This window comes from Frieseomelitta varia, unplaced genomic scaffold, assembly GCF_011392965.1.
Source record: "Frieseomelitta varia isolate USP_RPSP 00005682 unplaced genomic scaffold, Fvar_1.2 scaffold_937, whole genome shotgun sequence".
Classification (NCBI taxonomy): Eukaryota; Metazoa; Arthropoda; class Insecta; order Hymenoptera; family Apidae; genus Frieseomelitta; species Frieseomelitta varia.
The window spans coordinates 299,326-323,001 of record NW_025110742.1 but is presented as its reverse complement, the minus strand read 5'-3'; the positions used below and the strand labels follow the sequence as shown (position 1 = coordinate 323,001).

Below are 23,676 nucleotides of genomic sequence, written 5' to 3'. Positions count from 1 at the left end.
ATTTACAACAAACAAAGACATTTTCTAAATTTTGTTATAAATCTATATTTGTAACATTGTATAGAATTTTCGTATTTTTTAGATTGGTATATCATCTAGTGATAAAATATATGTATAAAATTTTTTGATTTGTAGGGTGATTACACATTTTAAATCTTCAACATGTGGAGCGTTTGTTTACTTTGTACGATCCTTGTAATTTTGTTTTTAATTAGAAAATTATATTTGGATGTATATAAAAGACATAAAAATGTTTGTATTGTCGTTCTTGGAGACTTGGGAAGGAGTCCCAGAATACAATACCATGCAATATCGTTTATAAAAGAAGGTTTTACGGTGGATATTATAGGTTATCCTGGTTCATTACCCTTAGAAGAAATAAGAAAAAATCCTTCTCTGCGTGTTTATTATCTTTATCCTCCTCCAAGTATGGAAAATAGTACGTATGTAATATTACTTACTGTACTTTTTTCATTTAGAGTAAGAAGAATACAATTATTTAAAAATAAAAATGTTGTTTTTAATATTTCAGAATTATCTCGTTCAGCTTGTTATGTGATAAAAACCATATGGCAAACATTTAACCTTTTATGGATATTATTCACTAAACATATATCAAGTTATATATTAATACAGAATCCACCTGCAATACCAACAATTCCAATTTGTTGGTTTTACTCTGTCATCGTTAGCTCAAAATTTATTATTGATTGGCATAATTATGCTCATACTCTTATGGCATTAAGTTTGAAAGATGATCACTTACTTGTAAAACTTGCAAAAGTAATTGAAACATATTTTGGTTTAAAAGCAAATCATAATTTTTGTGTATCTCAAGCAATGAAAGAAGATCTACAATTAAAATGGGGAATCAAGTTAGTATTATTTCATGTATAATTTTTATTTTTAATTTCATAATTTAATACTTTTTTTTCTTTTATTCAGAGCTGATGTATTGTATGATCGTCCATCAAATGAATTTCAGCCTATATCATTAACAGAAAAACATATGTTTTTGTTAAAATTAAGTGAGAAATATGAAGAATTAAAAGGTACCAAAGAAAATTCAACTATATTTACAGAATATATAGAAAATGAAATACAGTTATCCCCTAAAAGACCTGGTTTTATTGTATCAAGTACAAGTTGGACAGAAGATGAAGATTTTTCAATACTACTAAATGCATTACAGGGTATGTTATGCTATTGTGACTAGTAATTGAGTTAACAGTTATTATTACATTTATTGTTAAATTATTTTTTTATATCTTTTATTTTGCAGAATATGAAAATGCTTTTGATCAAGAAACTTGCAAATTACCTGATTTAATTTGTATAATAACTGGTAAAGGTCCTTTGAAAGAATTTTATGTAGCTATTATAAAACTAAAAAATTGGAAACATATTACAATTGTAACACCATGGCTTGAAAATGAAGACTATCCTAAAATGCTAGGTATTGAAATACGATGTAGTATTTTATATTCATTCCCCCAAAAATACTTTTATATATAAGGAATATAATTTTTATTTATAGCAAGCGCGGATTTAGGTATTTGTCTTCATACATCATCTAGTGGATTGGATTTACCTATGAAAGTCATTGATATGTTTGGTTGTGAGCTTCCAGTTTGTGCATATAATTTTAAATGGTAAGTAGGATGGTAATATGACATATCTTATTGTTAGTATAATTTCTATTTGTTTAATTAGATCTTTTTACTTTTTTTGAAAAATTATTTTAAAAAATTGAAATTTATGTAATATGCTCTGACACACTTTGATATTTATATTTTATATACAGATTTTTTGTACAATATTTATTACAATATTTATTTTTCAGTTTATCAGAACTTGTTAAACACAATGAAAATGGAATGATCTTTTCAAATGACAAGGAATTAGCAGAACAATTAAAATCGTATTTCGCAAACTTTCCTAATAATAATATTCAACATCAATTAGATAAAAAATTTCGAGAGGAATTGCACAAATTTCAAAAAAATCGGTGGCACGGTAATTGGACTTCTGTAATTTTACCTTATTTTAATTAATAATTTATAGCTTAATTATTAATTTCATTGATACATATATGTTTTTTTGTTTTCTACATATAACTTTTATAATATAAATTTTATTTATTTATGTACGTTTTATTTGTATCCTTTTATATCCTTTTCATTAATTAGCCAATTTTTTATGGTTGTCAAAAGTAGATGTGTGAAAAAGAATATCTAACTCTTACTCTAATTTAATATCAATTATTAGACAGGCATACAGTAATGTTTGCTTTATTATGGATATTTCTTGCAAAAACTAAACATACCAAAATAATGAAAAACATATACAATATGTAATTTTTTATACTTGTAGTTTTTGAAAAACAATAATAATCTCCAATTTTTTAAATAAAATACTTCTTTTTACACAAGATGAAAATTAATCATAAAAGATCAGGAATTTTCTATGTAATAAGAAAGATTTATTTTAACTTATTCAGTAATACAATGTCTACTTTCTACTCAAGTTTTTATTCACAAAGTTGCTTTACACATGCATTTTCATCCATAAAAGATGCATGAATTTCAATTTTTGAAAAATTCTGTATAAAAAAATAAAAATGACAATTTAATTACATTTCAATTTAAAAAGAATGATTTTAGAATCAGGTACAAAGTATTTAAACTAAGAGACGTTCGATTTCTTGCTGTATGGCTTGAATTTGTGGTTTTAGTTGTGATCCCTCATTAACTGTCACAGAGCAAGCAACAACAGGTCTAGATACACCACAAGCACGACCTAGAGCTTGTTTGCTTCTAACAAATACATATGGTACATTTTTGTCTTCGCACAACAATGGTAAATGTAATAAAATTTCTAAAGGTTCTGCATCTGCGGCCATTACGATAAATTCTGATAAACCACGATTTAATGTTTTTGTTGCTTCATTAGCTCCTTTTCTCAGTTGTTTATAATTCATTGCTTGTTGTACTAAATTCAAAATTTTAGCAGTTAAAGTAGCGTCTGCTAAAGGATAAGCTTTAGGATTAACTTCATCTCCCTACAAAAGAAATGTAAATAATTAGAAAATGAAAATAATTATAATAATCTTATTATTATAAATACAATTATTTCGTATTATGAATATAATTATTTTCATATTTATATTAACTAAATGTAGAAGTTTCATCACATGTGAAATATAACCTATAAAACTGCACGTGGCTAAGAAACAAAATTCTAAGTATTAATTATAAATAATCTTACCATTATTGATTAAATTATATTTTAAAATATTTCTTGAAAAATAATAGTTTATTAAAAATTAATTACTCCTCTCCGCGATTATTTTTATACAAAAACCGCTTCACTGAGGGCCAAACGCAGAAAATTGCTTTGCTTGCAACACTATACTTTCCAATGATTAATTCCGTACATACCGGATGTTTCGTTTAAATCAATCTGAGCAAATACTATCGATTCAAACATATTTCAGATAGTTAAAAATTAAATGATTTTGATAAATATAATTTATCAAGTAATTTTTCCAAACAGTATTGATTTAAAAAAAAATACTACCGATATATGTATATTAGGATACAACGATATTATATTATACATAATCTTTTTAATATTATTTTATCAATTGTTCATATTAATTTCATATCGAAAAATATGATTTATTTATCTTTTTTAAAAATACTTTCTGCAAATAATATGTTGTTTTAAAATTTTCTTCTGTTTATACGTTTTTCTGAACATATGTTCAAATCTATTGATTCATTTTTTCATTTTTGTAATTTAAAAAATATAAATTATATTTACACGGATCAAAAATGCAAACATTTTATTTCATTATAAAATAACATATTACTCAAATATATTTGTTATATATTTCTATGGTATCTTCTCAATTGTGCCAGACTGCATTATATTCCATGAAAGTTCTACAACACTAGGTGCATATTAATTCGCTTATAGTTTCGGATTTCTCGTAAATATTTTCATCATTCTCGTTGTTTTCAATTTGTCTACTTTCTTGATAATCTGTCAATAAGTAATATATTTGAAGTATATTTTTTAGTATTTAAAAAATACTAAAAAATATTTAACCTATACAAGACATTTTATAATTGAAAAATAGAGTGTAATATTTTATAATTTTGTGTGTATAGCCAGTGAGAAGTTATAATTTCATGTATGAATTTTAATTTGAAGAATTGTAAATGCAGAACATAAGTAAAAAGAAAACTTCAGTAGACATGAATAAAATTAAGAAAATCGTAATCATAATAATCATAATAATGATAATGTTTTATGTAAATTATGTGATTTTTGGGAGATTTAGTATTGACAGCTTATTTTTTAAGCAAACACACTGCGGAAGAATCAAAGTTATATTATATCCAGGTAGTGTTGAATCTTTTATTCGTCGTTCTTCTCGAGGATAAGGTTCAAACAGATCTAGATACATGTTTGTATCTCTGCTACTTTTTACACAATTATTACTTTCGAATGAATCTGTTAACTTCGTTTCTGAAGTGTCTGTTAACTTTTGGATTTCTTCCAAGTTTGTATAGCAAATCGAAGACTCTTTGCTTAATTTTTTTAATTTTCTTTCGTTTTTTAAGCAGGTGCACGATTCCTCTTCCTTACATGTACAATGGCTACTTTCTTTTTCACAAAATGATAGAATGCTGGATTCTATGGAATTTTTGCATATGCTATCTTCCTTTTCTATTGTTTTTTTGTTTTTCTAAACATAAATTAATTTATTACACGATATGTATATTTTTTCGTTGTAGTTTTTTTTTAGATATTTTTTTCAATTTAGAATCTTTGATTTTTATCTCTTTTTATTATGTCTAACATTTCACGATTCACTGGTGAAGTTTGTAATTAGCAATATTCACTTTATTAATAAATGAATGCAAAGTTTGTTAAACTGAAGATATTTCGAAAGAAAACTTATTACCGATCTCAGCGTAACGTTAAATTATTCTTAGTTTTGAAATGTATCATGTAAAACAGAAATGTATTTAAATAATGTTAAAAATGTTTTCTATAATTTAATTTATCATATCAAATTATCCATATACTTAAAAAAACAGTTTATTATACTTATGTTTAACTTTTTTCCATTAAAAATAAATCATTATCGTTGACTGTCTGAGAAAGTAAAACATACATTGAAAAGAAAAAATGTTGTGGCAAAAATGTTTGGCCTACTTTTGAACTTGAAATTGAAATGTTTGATTATTTGCCAATTTTTTCGACCATTTATCTATTTTTGTACATGGTGACGAAAGTCTAATGTACGTACTGCGTGGAGAATTGTTAAAGTATTTATTACCATTTCCTTCAAATCTAATTACTCCACTATACTTTATCATACCATATGCTGGTATAGGATTGGTATTTTTTCGAGTACAATTTACTAACATTTCCTTATTGAATTTCTCGAGTTAGAATTGAACATGCAAATCTTTTAAAAATACATCAATATTGAATCTTAAAAAGATAGTATGTAAAAAACTGCATATAAAGTAGTATATAAGTTGTTTATTTTTAATGATTTATGTATACGATATACTAACGGTTTTTAACACTTTATGAGCATATTATTTCGTACACATAACGTATGTTATGCATCTTCCGTAATAAAAATCACACTATTGTTGCACTGCTATTTAATATATTCCTTGTCATTGTCTTATAAAGCTCGTATAATTTGTTATTTTCGAAATTGCATTTTAATGATTATTAACAGTTAGCATTCGAACTAAACAAGAAATGAAGTTATGCAGTGTGAAAACTTAACATTGAACGTTACCAAATGACATAATAAGTTAATAAATTTAACATACTTATAACATTTAATATTTAATCTCTCAGAAAAAATTAATTGCTATATGTAATATGTAAGTGGAATATTTTTTAGTTTATACCAATTCAAGTCAGAATTCATCTGAAATGTCGGATGATTGTAATGTTTAAAACTTTAAAAATTTATTTTAGAAATTTAAAAATTGGTGTTTATCTGATTAATGTTCTAATAATTTATTTATTGATGAGTTTGCTATTATGTGAGAACATGGTCGCTACACAAGTATGAAATCGATATTAAAGCGCTAATGCTTCACTTCAGAGTATACCTAGAGATAAATTGAATTAACATTATACGAAATAGTATTTAAAATAACATTATTTTATGACTATATAATTTATCAAAAATAATTATGATATATTGCTTTGTTACGATAACTTTGACAATAATCATTTTACATTTGAGATGTATAAATAGTATCAGTTCAAATTATACAAAAGTCTAAGTCATCAATTTAAAACGATTTTAGAAATCATTCATAATACTTGCTATATATATTATATATTAGACTACAAAGATAATTACTTTTACGTGCCTAATGCACATAGACTGCGTATATTTTACATCATTAAAGGCGTATTACCTATTTGTATAAATTTTCACGATTTACTTAGTGAAAATCTTTGTTAGTGAAAATCTCTTATCTCTTATCAGCTTACGTCTTCATCATGTTTAAAAATAATCTATGATTCTTGACGTAGAAGAATTAGCGATATATATCTGAACTGTTAAAGATAATAAAAATAAAAGATAATGATTGGTATCGATAATTATTTTAACAGAAAATTTCATTATAATACAACTGATAGTCGCTTTCTTTGCTTTAAGAAATTTCCACTTGCTATAATGTCGGCATTATTGATAATATTTATAGCCTCTACATCCATTGCTTCACAATCTACGACTGTTTTAGGACTGTCTTGTTTTGGCAATGAAAATTCTACATTAAATAATCGTCCAATAATTGGTAAGTATCGAATTGTGCATTACACATATGTATGTACTATTAATAATTATGATTTTTCTTTTTTTTTTTTTCTTTGGATGGGACTTTATGTCAAACTGTGTTGCAGAAGTATAAGAAGTTTCGTCTATATACATAACTTAATTATATATATATATATATATAACATTATATTATAGATTGAGTAACATTATTAGATCTAAATATCGAAATTTTAACATATGTTGTGAATAATGATTCAGACATCATATATTCCATACATATACAATATATGTACAGAAATAATATTTGATAATCTCCAGGATAACTTCAATTTTTCTGCCAAATTGCAATAACATAATTTACAAGCAGAAATGAGGAAATAAAATGTTATGTATAGCATTTCATAGCAAAAGCTCATGTTTCATTTTATCCTTATTTTTTCTTGTTTAGTACGCTTTTGCAATTTAGTAGGAAAAATTACAAATGTGGTGTATAAAATTAACTTAACTTGACTTATTGTTAATGATATAAAAAAACTGCGAATTTTGTTTTTGATATTAGCTCAGTATGATTGAATAAAAATATAATATTATTTAATTTGTTGGCTGACTAAATTGTTTTTTTCATATTTTATTTGGTTTTATGTTTAAAAGGTATTCTAACGCAAGAACTAAGTTATTCTTTAAATCAGAAATATCCAGACAGTTATATAAGTTATATTGCTGCATCGTATGTAAAATTTGTTGAAGGAGCTGGGGCAAGAGTTGTCCCAATTTGGTAAGTGTGTGACTATAATTAATACATCAAATTATCCATGTAATATACATATAATTATATTAAAAGGATACTGTTTTTTAGGATTGGAAAAAACAAATCCTATTATGAAGATATCTTGTATAAAATAAATGGGTAAAAAGAAAAAATAGAAAAAAGTATATAAATTATGATATATAAATAAATATTATATTTCTTAGAGTCGTATGGCCTGGTGGATCGACGTGGTTCAATCAAAGTGCTGGATATGCAGACGCAGGATATACAATTTATGAGTAATAAAATTATGTAGAAATATTTCTTATATTTGAAACACATTATAAATGCACTTTTTGTGACTTGCATTCTTAAGATTTTGCTTAATATTTTTGAATTTGTTTATAGAATTGCGAAACGAATGAATAAAAACGGTGATTATTTTCCAATCCTTGGGATATGTTTAGGATTTGAATTGCTAACGTATGTTGTTGCTAAACGTTCTGAACACAGGATCCATTGTGATTGTAGCAATCAATCACTCCCTCTAGAATTTGATCCAGGTTTATCAATTGAACATCTTCTTTTTCATACTAGCTTTTTTTTAGAACAAAGAATTATTTTTTTCATATATTTCAGATTATAGAAACAGTCGAATATTTGGTAATACTCCAGATAATATTATAAACATACTGAAAACTAAGGCCGTGACAGCGAACTTTCATCAATATTGTGTTACAAGAACAGTATGTAGTATTTATTTGATTTGCAATAATATGTCTTTAAGATCGTAATATCCATAACATAACATTTGCAGGCTTTAAGAAATGCTGGTATACAGAAGCAATTTCGAATATTATCTTTCAATCACGATATAAATAATATTAAATTCATTTCTTCATTGGAACACGTTTCTTTTCCTTTTTATGGCCTGCAATTTCATCCAGAGAAGAACTCGTACGAATGGGTGATTAAAAAAAATATTCCACACGGGGAACTTGCCACTAAAATCTCGCAATATTTTGCTGATTTCTTTGTTGATGAAGGTATATCTATTTTATCTGAATGTTTTTATATCTTATCTTCGAGGTCAACATAAATTAATACAAATTAAAATTATTTTGCAGCACGTAAGAATAATCATAGATTTGAAAACGAAGCTGAAGAAGCTCGGAAATTGATTTATAATTATCCAGTAACTTATACTGCGTTGAAGAACTCTTCATTTGTTCAATGTTATCTTTTCAAAAGCAGCGATACAACATGAAATATTTAGTTAATTCTTGACCTATTAATTTTATTTTACATCATTATTATATGTTACTATTTTATCATATGTATTATTGAAACGAATATTACACTTTTTACAATGAACATAAAACTATACCGATTCGCGAATGTTTATTTTTACGAAATAATTGATTTATACTAAAAATTTTATTCAAAATAGAATTAAAGCATGGGAAATTATTACATGTAAAACAGGACACGTAGTGTTCACATTTAACATAACACCAGTGTATATTGTGTCACAACTGGGATACATAATATTACAATGGTGCATAATAAAATTCTATACATATTTCATTCTATCTAAAAGTAAATCATATTTCGAATTCTTTCCTTCACCATCATACTTCTCTTTGAACCGAAACGTTTCTATTTCAGGGATTTTTTATTGTTAGTGAAAAAAGACAAAAGCTAGAAGTTTTATTAAAAATTACGCAAAAAAACTGACTGGTTACGAATCTTAGTGAAGTAGTATCTTACTGTTCTTTTATTTAATATCTTTCATAAAATCGCTTCGATTCAAAGGGAACAGTTGGATCTGATACTTGCTTGCTATTTTTTTTTAAAACAAGCACGAAACTAAATCTCTTAAAAGCATGAACCAACTCTTAATTTTATTTTTCGTAATGTATAATTATCAATAATAATAATGCAATAATAATAATATTATCAATAATAATAATAATAATAATTCATATAAACATTATTTCTATTTATTCCTCGTTAGACTTTTTAGCAAATTACAAGGAGCGATGCCATGAATAAATTGCGAAGGAATTCTTTACACGTATCGTCGGAAATATTACTTGCATTAAGTGTCTCCGGTACGGCATCATAGTTTTCTTCTTTTTATTTCATTTTCACGTCGTGTACAACATATATATACATAATGTATATAAGCGTGAGCAATATATATTATACATATATATTTGTTTTTCCTTTCTAGATGTATCTTTGCACAAACTGCGTATTTCCTTCATATCCTCATTTCTCGCTTTTTCTATACATCACTTTTTGTTTTTCTACGAATATAATGTGAAAATTTTACGCTCCGTATGTGACATGTATTTTGTATGTCACTCATAAAGTGAATCTGCGGTATTAATTCATTTTTCCCTTGTTATTTTTTTTTCTTCCCATTTCTCGTTAAATAGTACGTGATATCTAACTGTTTGGATATACTTAGATATATTTATCATAATATATTAATCTAGACTTCTACAGAGTGACGAACATTATCGTACACGAAACTCCATGTGACGCATGCACGCGCGTTAATAAATTTATTATCTTTCTCGTGTTTATATTCAATAGTTGTTATTATTATAGTATTATACATAATTAAGGTAAACCTGGCACTGCAGCAATCGTTAATATACGATTGTGAATTTTTTCTCTCCGTTTTACTGAACGTACGTATTAGTTATTTATTTTGAATGCTCTTTTAAATATGTGATATATATTTAGGTAACTTACAGCACTGAACAACGTTACCGCAGAACCAGGCTTACGACTTTTTATCTTTTATTCTTAATCGTAAATACGAAATACATGGCCTTACAAGATCGCTAGAGTCAATAATATTTTTTTCTTCTTTTTAAAGTAGACGAGACGCAAATATCGTTAACCAATTAAAATTAATTTTAAGAATCAAAATAATCCAAAATCGTCCCTATACACTAAAAAAAGTATAGAATCACTATTGCCTGATCATTTTTTGCTTTCTTAGTGTTATCTACTGTAGTGACAGTTGGTATTCGCTGCGGATCAACGCTTAAGTGAAATCGGCAAAATTATATTGCACTCATTATTACAATAATTACGATTAAACAAAAAGAAAAGTTAAAAAAAAGAGAAAACATGACTACAGCTAAAATGGACAACTAACGTGAAACTTTAATTCGACATTCATGTCTGTATCAATAAAACATACATCGTGTTTTAAAATGTTTCTTTTAAATATAATTCCTCGCATTAAAGTAAACATAAATATAATATCAGTAAATTGAAAATTACCGATTATAATTTGTAGTATCTTTCTCAGTCACGTTTACGCAGAATTTTTTTACGCAAGTAATAAAATGTATATTTATTATATTAGATTTTACATAGAGAAATTTTCCTTTATTTCTACAACCAAGTATGTAAAAAAAGCGAACTCATAAGAAAAAAAGAACAACTTTTTAACATCAATAGAATATTTGTGATACGTTTATTGTACAAATGACAATATTATTATAGATGGCAATAAATATTTAACGTAAAAAAATTTGTGGCGCTGAACAACGTGACAGATGCAAATGTATATACTTCTATATTTTATGATCATTTCGAATAGTTATTTCTTTTTACGTGTCTCAATTTAAACAGAACAGTTTAATAAAATTGTGATAAAAATAATACAAATCCGCACGTAATGAAATATATTTGAATTCCAAATATATTTTGTACTTCAAGCAAGCTACTCGATAAATCTTTTAAAATCATGATTATACCATTATTTCAGAGGTATATCGCGCATTAGATTATATCACGCTAAATTTTACTTCAATTAGTAAATACATTAATTTCGTTACTTTTCTTTTTTGTTTCTTTTCTTTACACGAAATTATTGTATAAAACTAATACAGCGTTATATCGTTACCGCAGTTAGTCGAATTAATAGCGAAATTACGTGTGCCCATTATCAAATCGCCACAATTATCAATTCCATATTTATCAGCGTGGAATTAGATAATACATATCAAATATTTTTCTCTTTGATAAATTGATTGTTTCATATACAAAAAGAAGGAAAAAAAAGAGAAAAAAGAAAGTAAAAGAAAAACAGAAATTCAAACTTTGGATAATACACTGCTATCAACCATAGCAGCACGGTCAACTGCTTAAAACCGATGAAGTTCATAGTATAAACTCTCTCGTTCTTCTTGTACGTAGCTACAGCGAGCATTGCGATGAGGACACACTTGAAGCATGAACAATGGAGCGCTGTAGTCACAACGATCTTTTTATATCGCATAACTGCACTTCATCAATTAACTTATTTTTTTTCGTGTCTGTAGAAATTGCAAGTTTCAACAGTATTTTTCTTTTTCCCCTTTCGACGAAAAGAGCAGACGAACAAGAAAAGGAAAAAGGAAACAACTCAACGGCGCACTTTCATTGATTAACAAACACAAACATTCATTATGTATACACTCACTTTCTTTTTTTCTTCTTATGAAAAAAATGCTTTCCTGTTTTTTCCTTCACATGCTTGCTTTCTTCATTTGGTTTAGTAGGAGGTCAATACACCGGGGGGAGTAGGCACAACAACGGTGTGTTGTGGGACTACAGGTGGCGCAGGGGGTGCCAAAGGATGGCCAACCAGGACAGCCGCCGCCGGAATCGGCAGAACACCGGATTGAGGAATTGCTGACGGCGTGCTGACTTGTGTCGGCGGGCCTTCCGCCGCGTGTTTTCTCAAATGTCTCAACATATTTCCTTTCTCAACGAATGTTTTCCCACAATCTGGACAGCTATGTGGTCGCTCGTCCGAATGAGATCGTCTGTGAGACACTAAGTGTCCTTTGCACATGAAGTCTTTTGGACAAAGATCGCAGCGAAACGGTCTCTCGGCATTGCTGCCTTTATTGTGCGAGCGCATGTGAAAAAGCAAGTTACCTTTTAAAGGAAAGCTTTTGCCACATTCTGTGCATACAAATGGACGTTCACCAGTATGACATCGCATATGATTTACGAGATGTTCCTATAACAGAAAAATGAAGACACTTTTATTAAATTTTTGTAATTGGCAAATTTAAAAATTTAATCATTCAACAAAATTAAATTAGTAAGCAACAATGAGGGACTTTTTACTGATACTCCGTGCTTTTTTGAAAAGTTGCCTCTTTCCGTTTTGGAGCAATAAAAATTAGCAAGTGCTTCTTCATTAGCGAGAAAGAACAAACTATTTGTTCTGCTTTGAAACCAAAACAGAAGTGTTCTTCTGATTTTTACTTCGGTGTGGACAAAATTTTTAGGTTTCTTAGGCATTGTTTGAAACCACAATAAGGAATAAAAATTTCTCGTTGTTAATGCCGCAGCTCAAGAATCACACAAAAATGAAATTTATATTATTTGCATTATTTAATATAAATATGTTTGTAAAACTCGTAAACTTGCAGCTTACCTTTCTTGTAAATGGTTTCGAGCACACGTTACAACAGTGCGACGAATCTCCGGTGTGCTGACGGAGATGATTATTTAGATGTTCTTTCCTAGTGAACGTTCTCTGGCAGAATTCACACCTATGCGGTGATTCGCCGGTGTGGATTCGCACATGATTCGTCAAATGCTCCTTACGAGTAAATGACTTGGAGCAGAAGTGGCATCGGTGTGGCGATTCGCCTGTGTGTTGACGCACGTGATTTGTCAAATGTTCCTTCCTCGTGAAGGATTTGGTGCAATACTGGCACTTGTGCGGTGACTCACCCGTGTGTTGCCTGACATGGTTCACCAGATGATCCTTCCGCGTAAATGCTTTCGGACAGTATTGACAGCGAAAAGGCGTCTCTCCTGCACAATATCAATCAACAATATCGCAACTTTTATTTTTCCAATCGATCATTATTGTATCATACACGATTTAACTCGACTCTTAATCGATTTTGTTTGATGTAACGTACGAATAAGATACGCATAACAAAAAATTACTATTTTATGCATCACGCTGAATTTACAATCCTCTATATCTTTACATCCCATTTTTGCTCATGTTTAATTCACAGATTATTTGAATATTGTTTTGAGGGAAAGATTTAGAACACTGTTATATTAGATAGTGAAGAATATACATAATGTTTTTATACCGAGAATAAAATGTTCGCAAATTCGAATTCAATATTGGTATTATCAACTCTATTCGTTCTTATATATCAATAATTCCTTACGTTACATCGATAAAAACTCGTACAATTATAAATATTGAAGATATTGTGATCTTGATGATCATAACCGTCACAAAGATGTCATAATTTTGAATACTAAATATATTTTTCGTTATATATTATTACAACACATAAAAAAAAGAAAGAAAAAAAAAAATAAAATAAAGAGAAAAGAAGAAGGTAATAAATCACTATTTCATAATTACGAATTATCTTTGTTAAACTAAATTTCGTTAATGAATTTTGTTACCTATGAAGTGAAATGAAAATGAGAATGGTATTATGTATAAATCTTTAACAAAAAAAGATTTTAAATAAATAAGGAAAGGAGTGATAATAAGCCGAATAAAGCCATCTCTATAACGTAGAGACTCATATCGTGAGAATATTTCATTTAACGAGAAGTTTTTGAAATGGTTAATAAAAAGCATGTATGAGAGCGGTGTATTAGGCAGAACAGTAAATGTCTCTATGGGATCCGATGATGAAATGGGGTAATTGTGATCAGCTGAACTAATTACTAGTTAGATATAATGTGAACTGTTATGCACGAACGGCGAACGCATTACCCCCGGTATATTATTTATTCTATTAATTTAAAAAAAAGAAGGAAAAAAGAGTTAAATAAAAAGCAAAACAAAAGAATAACAAAATAAAAAAAATGGACGTAGATATATATATATATGTGTGTGTGTGTATGTATATATACACACACATACATATATTTTTCTTTTTTTCGCATGCAAGTCTGCAAATCATAGCTAAACATTGGGTAGAAGTAAAACCGAGTGATGCGCGCGTACGTGTACGTTCGAAAAGCAATATGCTTCTGAATAATCATTTTCGATGAAACAATGGATCAATTCAGATTTTTAGACAAAGGCACGAATGATTTTTTAGTGTATATGTAATGTGTGTTATATGATACGTTACATAAACATGGTGCGACCCAATCACATGATAAATATCTAGATTTGTTTCTCTCTTAACTAAATATGATTTTTCTATTCAAGTAAAACTACTACTCTTAGAGACAAATATTACAATCGGTTGTCCGCGAAGTGGACATCTGCCAACCGCTCTCACCTGTGTGTTGGCGGATGTGGTTAACAAGGTGTTCCTTTCTGGTGAACGATTTGGAGCAGAAGCCGCATCGGTGTGGAGACTCACCCGTGTGCTGGCGTACGTGGTTCAAGAGATGCTCCTTTCGCGTGAATGTCTTCGAGCAGAAATCACAGCGGTGCGGCGTCTCACCCGTGTGCCACATTATGTGGTTCGTGAAGTGCTCCTTTCTCGTAAACGACTTACCTGTATTCGCAGCAGTATACAACCAAAAAAAGAAAAAGAAAATACCAATACTATGATTATATTGTAATACCAATCACATCTGTAATTAAATTGTCATTGATAAGCGTGTGTATAGCATATTATATATGAGACGATTCCAAAATGATTAACTCTTTCTAACTGTTGTAATATTTCAGATATTCTATGTTATTTGATTATATCAAAATAATAGTTTAGTTTTTTTGTCTTTAAGACACCTTAGAAACCTATTAGAGATCTCTATTTCATATTGTTTGTATGTATTTAAAAATGCACGTATTGAATCAGTATTTCAATTTATGTAATCTACTAATTTATGGAATAAATTGTTAATAATATCTTGAAATTATGCATAATGGAAAATCTCTGTTACTTTTCAGTTTCTAAAATTATATAAAAAAAAAAATTGAAATAGTTAAAAAAAATTTGAATATTGAATTTAATTAACACGAACTGTAAAGGTAATACCCACGACATATAAATACCTTTGTATCAGCCGTGTAAATGAAACTTTTTTTTTATATCGAATTAAAAATTTTCGAATAAGACTAGTATAGCATTAAATTTTATTTCATAATTAATATTATTATACAAAACATACATGTACGTGGGGCTCAGTAAAATTACTATTCCCACATATCAATAACAAATTATATCTTATTATTCAAATAAATAATAATAAATTTATAAAAAATATATATCAAAAATTTTACAAGTGAAACATTTTTCTGGAAATTTAAAGGCAATAGTAAAATATTATCTGTATTATGGCACTTAGAAAGGTATATCTCGTTAAAATAAAATAAAATAAAATAAAATAAAATAAAATAAAATAAAATAAAATGAAATAAAATAATGCATATTAATTACAAGTATTATTTCAATAAAATGATGAAAATCCTTTATGTAAATTAGTCATTGAATAATAATAAGAAATTCTCAGATATCCAAATTATTAAATTTAAATGTGAACATATTTAAATTGTGATCAGTAACATTCTAAATTATTACTTTATAAAATGAAAGAATGATATATTATTACTATCATTATTAAAATACTAATATACATAAATTTTAAATTTTCAAGACATCTCTCAATATTTGAATTTTTAAAAATACGAATTAATTTTGTTTAAATTATAAATTAATAGAATAAATTAATAAAATTAAAATTAGATTTAAATCGTATAATTTTAGAAAATAAAAATGTGTCTTGTTGACGAAGAAATATGTGCGCAAAATATGCATCAATCTTAAATTTACAAAATAAATCATGATACCAAAGTATGTGATGAATGAATTGTATAGATGTATGAAGCGACAGTAAATGACCCATTACTGATAGCAACAGCCATTAAAAAAAAAAACATACGATGATTGAACATACTGATATTTCGAAAGTTAGACCGATACTTTAGTAATACATGCGATTTGTGACAAGATAGTTGGATAAATATTTACTATTTTATTTAGTATTTTCTAACTTTTCAGTATTTGATTTGTAATTTTTTCATGTTTTTCATACTTAGTTCTGAAAAAATTGAATAAAGTGTATCATAAAGTTATATATTCTTCTTAGATGTAATATACAAGGGGAAAATACTATATGTATTAAAATGAAAAATTTTATAATTTTTTGTATATAACTAATATACAATATGTAAAGGATTTTAAAGTTATAAATATGCACAAGTGCATACACTTTAATAAATTTTGTTTTCATACTAATTATATAAAAAACATAAAATTAATTTAAAAAATGATTATTGATTTGTATGCCAAATATGAAATATTTAATTATTAATCAATATTTAGCAATATATAATTTACCTTGAAAATACCTCAAATAATATTAGAAAATAATTTTAGGCAAACTAAATAAATTTTGTGCAAACTTAGTGTACCATATACTACATTAAAAATTTTTTTTTTACAAAAAAAAACATATAAACATTATTTCTATTACTATTATACATATAATTATTTTAATATTCTGGAATCGTCCCATTAATTACTGTGTTTTAATTGCATATGTTATATGAGAATAATAATGAACAATTTAACATTATTATTTTATATGTACAAATTACTTTTTTAAATAAGTAATTAAAAACAGATTATAATATTTCGCTCATTCGATATTTCCAATGCCTATATCACTTCAAATTACTTCAAATTTTTGAAACTATTGTTTACTTTCGTACTTTTATAATTATATGTGTGTATATATATTTGAATGTATATAATTGAAGTATAGATAATGTAAATAACTTGTATATGTAATACGTTACGTCTGTCAAATGATTGGAAAAGTAAATTACTCACCGCATATTTCACAGCGAAATGGTGTATCATTGGTATGTGAACGCATATGGTTTGCGAGATGTTCTTTACGTGTATATTTCTTGCCACAAGCTTGGCAATGATGAGGAGTTTCTCCTGTATGCCACATAACATGATTCATAAAATGTTCTTTGCGAGTAAAGCTCTTTTTACAAATATCACATCGATGAGGTGTTTCACCTGTATGTTTACGAACATGATTTACCATATGTTCTTTCCTAGTAAAAGTCTTTGAACAATATTGACACCTAGAATTTAAATAGTAGAATTATTTTCTAATTGACGACTTTATTGAAATATAAATACTTCAAAATTTTATATATATTTCAGATAATAATTGATTACTAAATATTAATAAATACTAATAAAATACTAATTACTAAATACTGATTACTAATTACTAATAAATACTAATAAAATTTTAAAAACAAAATATAATTATTTATTAATTAACTAAAGATAGGAAATTTTTATTTTTATAGCAATTTTTATTAATTTATTTAAACTTTAAAGTAACAATTTACCTGTAAGGTGTTTCTCCAGTATGACAACGCGTATGGTTATCTAAATGTTCTTTTCTTGCAAAACTTTTTCCGCATACAGTACAATTATATGGCTTATCGGTAGCATGTCGCTTCATGTGACGTTCCAAAGATGGTGCATTTGCAAATACATGAAAACAAACTGTACAAGTAAACATGGATCCACCTAAATGACATTTTCCATGCCGTGTCAAATCATTTGCATTTAAAAAGGCCTTGCCACACACCTATAAACGACAGAGAAATTTATATATACTCAATAAAAATTAAATAAGATAAAATTTGAGAATAAATATTATATACCTGACAAGTAAAAGGTTTCCTTTCCGTATGGTATCTACGATGAACAATAAGCTGATAGCGAAACTGAAAAATTTTTCCACATATTTCACATGCATGACTTCCAACTGATACAGGCGAAGCACTTGGTCCTGGTGTAGCTTCACCATCACTTGATTTAATATCAAATTTATTTAATTGAACTTGTTGTACAATTGGAGTTCCATTCTGTATAGTGGTAACTGTTTGAGTAGGAACTGTACTTCCAACTAAGGTTGTACCAGCTGCTATTTCACTTTGTAGTTTTCCAAATACTTCATGATATGCTAAAAGTTGATTAATATCCTCGACATTTACCTGTAGAATATAATAAATTTTATAATTATATATTAAAGAAACTATTGTTTTATGTATTATAATGCAATATTTTCTTGCCTTGTACATATTTTGCACCATTTCAACACCAAGTGTTTTTGCTAAATCTTGCTCATTTCCAGCACTGATTTTCACAACTGAACCATCAGCTGTTCTAACATCCATCATGTGACCTCCTGGTTTTAAATCTGGCACTTGAAACCTATACAAAAGTTAATATCATTTGTTAAACTGTAAAAATGATCAAATTTAATAAATATATAAATTGTGCGAACGTACTGCGTCATATTTAGTTGACGCAACTCTTTTTCTTTTTCAGGTTTCTCTGTATTATTTTGACTTCCACCTTCGTTCGATGAATTCCCGCTTATGTTCACACCAATTTGTTGTTGCTGTTGCTGCTGTTGTTGCTGTTGCATAAGACTTTGTTGTAAATCTTGAGATGTTTGTAACTGGAGGTCACATTGAACTTGACAGTGAACTTGATTGTCACTGCAACGTTCAGTTGTACAACTTCCACCTTCATCCTTCACCTTATTATCATCCCTCTGTGCGTTTTGATTATGTGCAGTTGGTCCACTATTCTGAGCATTTTGATGATTTTGCATTTGATGGTGAGATTGTTGTTGTTGCTGCTGCTGTTGTGGTTGCTGCTGTTGATGCAGCTGTTGCTGCTGTGCTGCCTGCATTTGTTGCTGCATTTGTGCATGTGCTGCCTGTAAATGACTGACGCTGGCAGGTATATGTGGTCCGTCTAAATTAAGGCCTGGTAGAGAAACTGGTATCTGCTAAATAAAATACGAAAAAAAAAAAAATATTATTACATTCTTTTTTAATATGACTGAATTATAGTTCTAACAATTAGATAATTGAAAATATCATCAAATCAATAGTAAAATATATTTTATATTCTTCGTATTTTAGCATATTGCAAATTAGAAAATAAGTTCAACAATTAAAAACACAGTATTATTACACACACGCGCGCGCACACACACACACATATTATATATATATATATATATATATATATATATATATAATCACAACAATTAGCATACAATTATATATAATAAACATAAAAATCAGAATAAAAGACTTTGACAAAAGCAATACTTTAAATTATAAATGTGAAACTGCAGCATTCCATGTGTATGTATTACAAGACAATTTTGCTATCTACTCACACTTATATGAGATTACATACAATACAGTATATTACCACAATTCCTGCAAATGCAGATACTAAACCTGGATCATTTATAAGCTACACTCAATAACTAATCATTGCATACCTCTAAGTAAACAAACCTGTGAATTTGGTTGTAAAGAACTATGATGACTGCTACTGCTAACTGAAGATTGATGATGATGATGTGTAGGTGTTGATTGATGATGTGAACTGGAAGTTAACGCCATTTCTTGGTTCAATGAAGAGGCTGGCTCTTTGGAAGATGCCTCTCCACCTCCACTACTCCTATGTGAGGAGTTGTGGTGGGAATGATGATAGACCGAGACCTGAGGTAGCGGTCCAGGAAAGAGATTGGTGAGGACCCAATATTTAGCTACCGAGGAGGCTAACGCTACGGCTGTACCTACACGCAGGTCCGCGGATGAATGCGGGGTACTCCCTACATTGCCAAGACTGGTTGCTGTAGCCAAACCACCTGGGTATGAAGGACGACCACTTTGACCCGCGTTTACATCCTACCGATATACATTCAAACATTTGTACAACATTGATAGAGCATGCAGCAGCATGCACCAGGCTCAGATCCAATCAACAAATGCGCTAGTTTTCAAATTCCCTTTTTCTAGCATTACGAAAGCTATAAATTAAATTTTAATAAATTCGTGCAACCATCGCCAGTATTATTCATACCTATATACAGAATTTATATTTAAGAAAAAATTAAAATGTTATATCTAAATCCAAGTTGCAAAATCGTACAAAATACATACTTTACTATTAAAAGCTTATATAGTTACATCTATGATGCAGTGTAATATATTTGTAGAAACATATTTCTTTTAACATGAAAAATGTGCTTTACGAATAGCTACATAACAGAAAGAATAAGCCGATAAATATAAAATATTTAAGCAAAAGCTACTTTATTTAAACTACAAGCATTAAAACTAAAAAAAGGAAAACTATAAAGTTTTATACAAAATTTTCACATAGAATTTCATTCCTAGTGTAAAACAAATTTCATATAAAACTACACAGAAGAATAAGCAGGTATAACAAAGTATTAAAAATTAATAATAAATACTATATAAAAAAACAAATACATTGAAATAATAATATATTTGTTGAATTTATAAAAGGAAATACATATAATTCAATGAATAAGAACTTTTCAATTTATTTCACAATATTTTCAAACTGTTGCATTTTACATATCAATTGCGCATTTGTGGTTTGGTAAATAGCCTGCATCAGTTGAAAATGTTCTTACCTCTTGTTGTGCCTGCGTAGTCGCTGGCAATGCATGCTGCTCACTGTTCATCTTTATTCACTGAAGGATACTAATTAAATGTTTTTGATATATTTCATTTTTCATCCTGCAAAATAATTTAATTAAAGTTATTTCTTGTCGCAAATTTTTAACAAATTAGACAAATATCCAAATAAAATCTAATAACATATAATCATTTGCAAAATTAGTAAAATTAAATTTTATATTAAAAAAACTAGTAAAAATAACACAACATATAATTAATAAAGTAGCCACATTGCCCTTTGCACCGTTGAAACTGACTAGTAAAATAAACCTTGTAATTTAACCTCGAAATCAATTGGTTTAATATCAATAAGTGAAATAATTCATTCTAAATACAATGGACTGAGACATCATTGGGCGGAAACTTATTATTATATAATGCTTATGTGATAGGTTAATACTTCGAAAAAAGTGTCGATATATTACATAAAAAAGAAAAAAAAAAAAGAAAAAAAAGAAAGCAGTTAATTTAACCTCACAGATATTAAAGTTTTTTGTTGAGTGAGCGGGAAAGGGTGAGTCATCCGATACCATCTTTTGAAGGCGACAAAGGCTGATAGAGTGAAACGGTATATGTTAGGCGTACCAGCGGCTCGAATGAGGACGCAGGTATATTTCCACATTTGCCAGGACTTGCCGTAGATCCCCTCGCAGCTAAGAGAGGGTTCACGGGCACCATCTTCTGGTGTTTCAGGCATATGACGCGTCAATTATCGTGACTCGTAGAACGAGGACAAGAGGCTACAAGATGGAGGTTCCTTGGGATTCGGGGGCAAGGGGATTTCTAGAAACTGTTGAAGAGGGCCGAAGCGATAATCAAGAGAGCTTGGAGGGTGGACTCACGTGGTGTACGGTGCCGTCGGCGGTTCTGGCATCTCGCTTGGTCGGCCCTAAGCCGTCTCGTATACAGGGAGACGCGCGTCCCGACGCAGGGGGGGACGCCTTTCGCCGCCTCTCGACGTCTCACCTCGCCACGAGTACCCACAAGCAAATCCCTGATAATGGCCACGCGCCCTCGCTCTCCACCTCCACAATATATTCTAAGGAAAGTCCGCGAAATTCAGGAAACGGGCTTGCCAATTTTGATCCAGATAGGCGCCAACCTGCGCAACAATTTCACGAAAACGCTGGCAAGAGAATACGTGCTTACGGTTAACAGAAAATATGACGACTGTCATGGCGTCCCTCACCCACCCCGCAGGAACTTACGCGTTTGGAGCATCATTTGGTCGATCAGTTTTTCATCGATTTCTATGAAAAAATCACTTGATAAATAAACTTGCCATAACGGAAAACAAATTTCAAATGAGGTTTTCTGGAAATAAATCGCCCAATCGTTAACATGGAAGAATGAAATTTATCAAGTGTTCTTTGTTAGTTCATTCAGTATGCGCGCGCAGCATCCGGCTGCGCGCGCCGTTTCATCACTTCCTGTATTACAACCCGCTAAATTACAAATATCGAAATCTAAAAGTACATAAATGATGTTTTTAAATTTAATTTATTCATTTAGATTTATGATCGAAATATTCTTTTTTGTGTTAGAAACGATTTAACAATAAGAATTATAAATTATATTGTATAATTTTATTAGACAAAATAAATTGTAAAAATGATATTATTTAAATGTAGAAATACTTTATTGTAATTTTATAATTGTAAAAAAAGTATTTTGAAAATGAAAATGAATTAAAAATACAAAAAAGCGAATTGATTACATATATGTGTGTGTGTGTGTGTGTAAATACATATATATATATATATATATATATATGTATATATGTATAATCATTTTATATTTGCTAGTAAAATATTATTTACATCAATTTGTACATACAGTTGACCATTTTGGTTTTTTGTGTAACAGCATCTACAAATATGTTTATATACACATGTTATATTGAAAATGATTTGCAATATTTTATTTAACAATGATATGTTGGTGCATTTATAAAAAGATATTTGTAATAAAAATCTAACTATTTTCATAAACTTATAACATTGATAGTATAAGGACATAATTTTGTAATATAATTCGTATTGTTGCATAAAAGAAAATATTGACTAGTACAATAAATTATATATAATTATTAAACATCTTGTAATATAAAAATTAAATAAAGAATATAATTTAAATAAAACACTTATAATTATTTGATAACATTACAACTTCGTTCTAATTCTAACTCATATGTATATATAATACATAAACTAATATACATACATGTATACAGACATATACAGATTTTTTAAAAGTTATAAAGGACTGAGAAAAATAATTTCTCTTAAACCAAAAGAAATCAAGAAGTATTCTATCATGTTACACAATCTGAACACTTAGTTTGAAGATTTAGTAAGTATTTTATATATTTTTATATATTTTTCCGACTCATCAAATATAGGACAAATGCGCATTAGCGTATTATGTATTTACATCTAAGAATATGAAGATAACAATTTAAAAAAATATATTTTATATCTGTTATATCAACAAGATTAGGAA

At 28.4% G+C, this 23,676-nt stretch overlaps 4 protein-coding genes and 1 pseudogene across 13 annotated transcripts; 2 read left to right on the top strand and 3 right to left on the bottom strand.

Moving 5' to 3' along the window:
- Nucleotides 1–125: 125 nt before the first annotated feature.
- Nucleotides 126–9,187, top strand: LOC122537909 (chitobiosyldiphosphodolichol beta-mannosyltransferase-like). The gene is made up of 14 exons (XM_043671573.1): nucleotides 126–439; nucleotides 533–875; nucleotides 946–1,193; nucleotides 1,283–1,456; nucleotides 1,538–1,652; nucleotides 1,844–2,016; nucleotides 6,801–6,854; nucleotides 7,487–7,610; nucleotides 7,692–7,742; nucleotides 7,808–7,882; nucleotides 7,992–8,146; nucleotides 8,223–8,329; nucleotides 8,401–8,629; nucleotides 8,711–9,187. Exons 1-14 carry the CDS (start codon nucleotides 163–165, stop codon nucleotides 8,848–8,850), a joined length of 2,265 nt encoding a protein of 754 aa, XP_043527508.1. The 5' UTR covers nucleotides 126–162; the 3' UTR covers nucleotides 8,851–9,187.
- Nucleotides 2,513–3,435, bottom strand: LOC122537908 (NHP2-like protein 1). Its single transcript, XM_043671572.1, has 2 exons — nucleotides 3,268–3,435; nucleotides 2,513–3,061 (listed from the first exon to the last, which is right to left on the bottom strand). The coding sequence occupies exons 1-2, from the start codon at nucleotides 3,268–3,270 to the stop codon at nucleotides 2,681–2,683; spliced, it is 384 nt and encodes a 127-aa protein (XP_043527507.1). The 5' UTR covers nucleotides 3,271–3,435; the 3' UTR covers nucleotides 2,513–2,680.
- On the bottom strand, nucleotides 3,662–7,087 carry LOC122537910 (annotated as a pseudogene).
- Nucleotides 9,080–22,146, bottom strand: LOC122537905 (zinc finger protein 271-like). 10 transcript variants are annotated; one of them, XM_043671563.1, is made up of 12 exons: nucleotides 22,017–22,146; nucleotides 21,129–21,234; nucleotides 19,978–20,373; nucleotides 18,946–19,454; nucleotides 18,727–18,868; nucleotides 18,316–18,648; nucleotides 17,995–18,239; nucleotides 17,453–17,718; nucleotides 14,888–15,109; nucleotides 13,347–13,430; nucleotides 13,045–13,262; nucleotides 9,080–12,621 (listed from the first exon to the last, which is right to left on the bottom strand). In XM_043671563.1, exons 2-12 carry the CDS (start codon nucleotides 21,177–21,179, stop codon nucleotides 12,148–12,150), a joined length of 2,940 nt encoding a protein of 979 aa, XP_043527498.1. In that variant the 5' UTR covers nucleotides 21,180–21,234; nucleotides 22,017–22,146; the 3' UTR covers nucleotides 9,080–12,147. The 10 variants fall into 10 exon arrangements, with proteins under 10 accessions (XP_043527498.1, XP_043527502.1, XP_043527497.1 ...); XM_043671567.1 differs by having other exon boundaries at nucleotides 14,972–15,109; XM_043671562.1 differs by having other exon boundaries at nucleotides 13,045–13,430; nucleotides 19,978–20,184; nucleotides 20,266–20,373.
- On the top strand, nucleotides 21,456–22,789 carry LOC122537907. The gene is made up of 2 exons (XM_043671571.1): nucleotides 21,456–21,782; nucleotides 21,868–22,789. The coding sequence occupies exons 1-2, from the start codon at nucleotides 21,747–21,749 to the stop codon at nucleotides 22,327–22,329; spliced, it is 498 nt and encodes a 165-aa protein (XP_043527506.1). The 5' UTR covers nucleotides 21,456–21,746; the 3' UTR covers nucleotides 22,330–22,789.
- The last annotated feature ends 887 nt before the right edge of the window (nucleotides 22,790–23,676 follow it).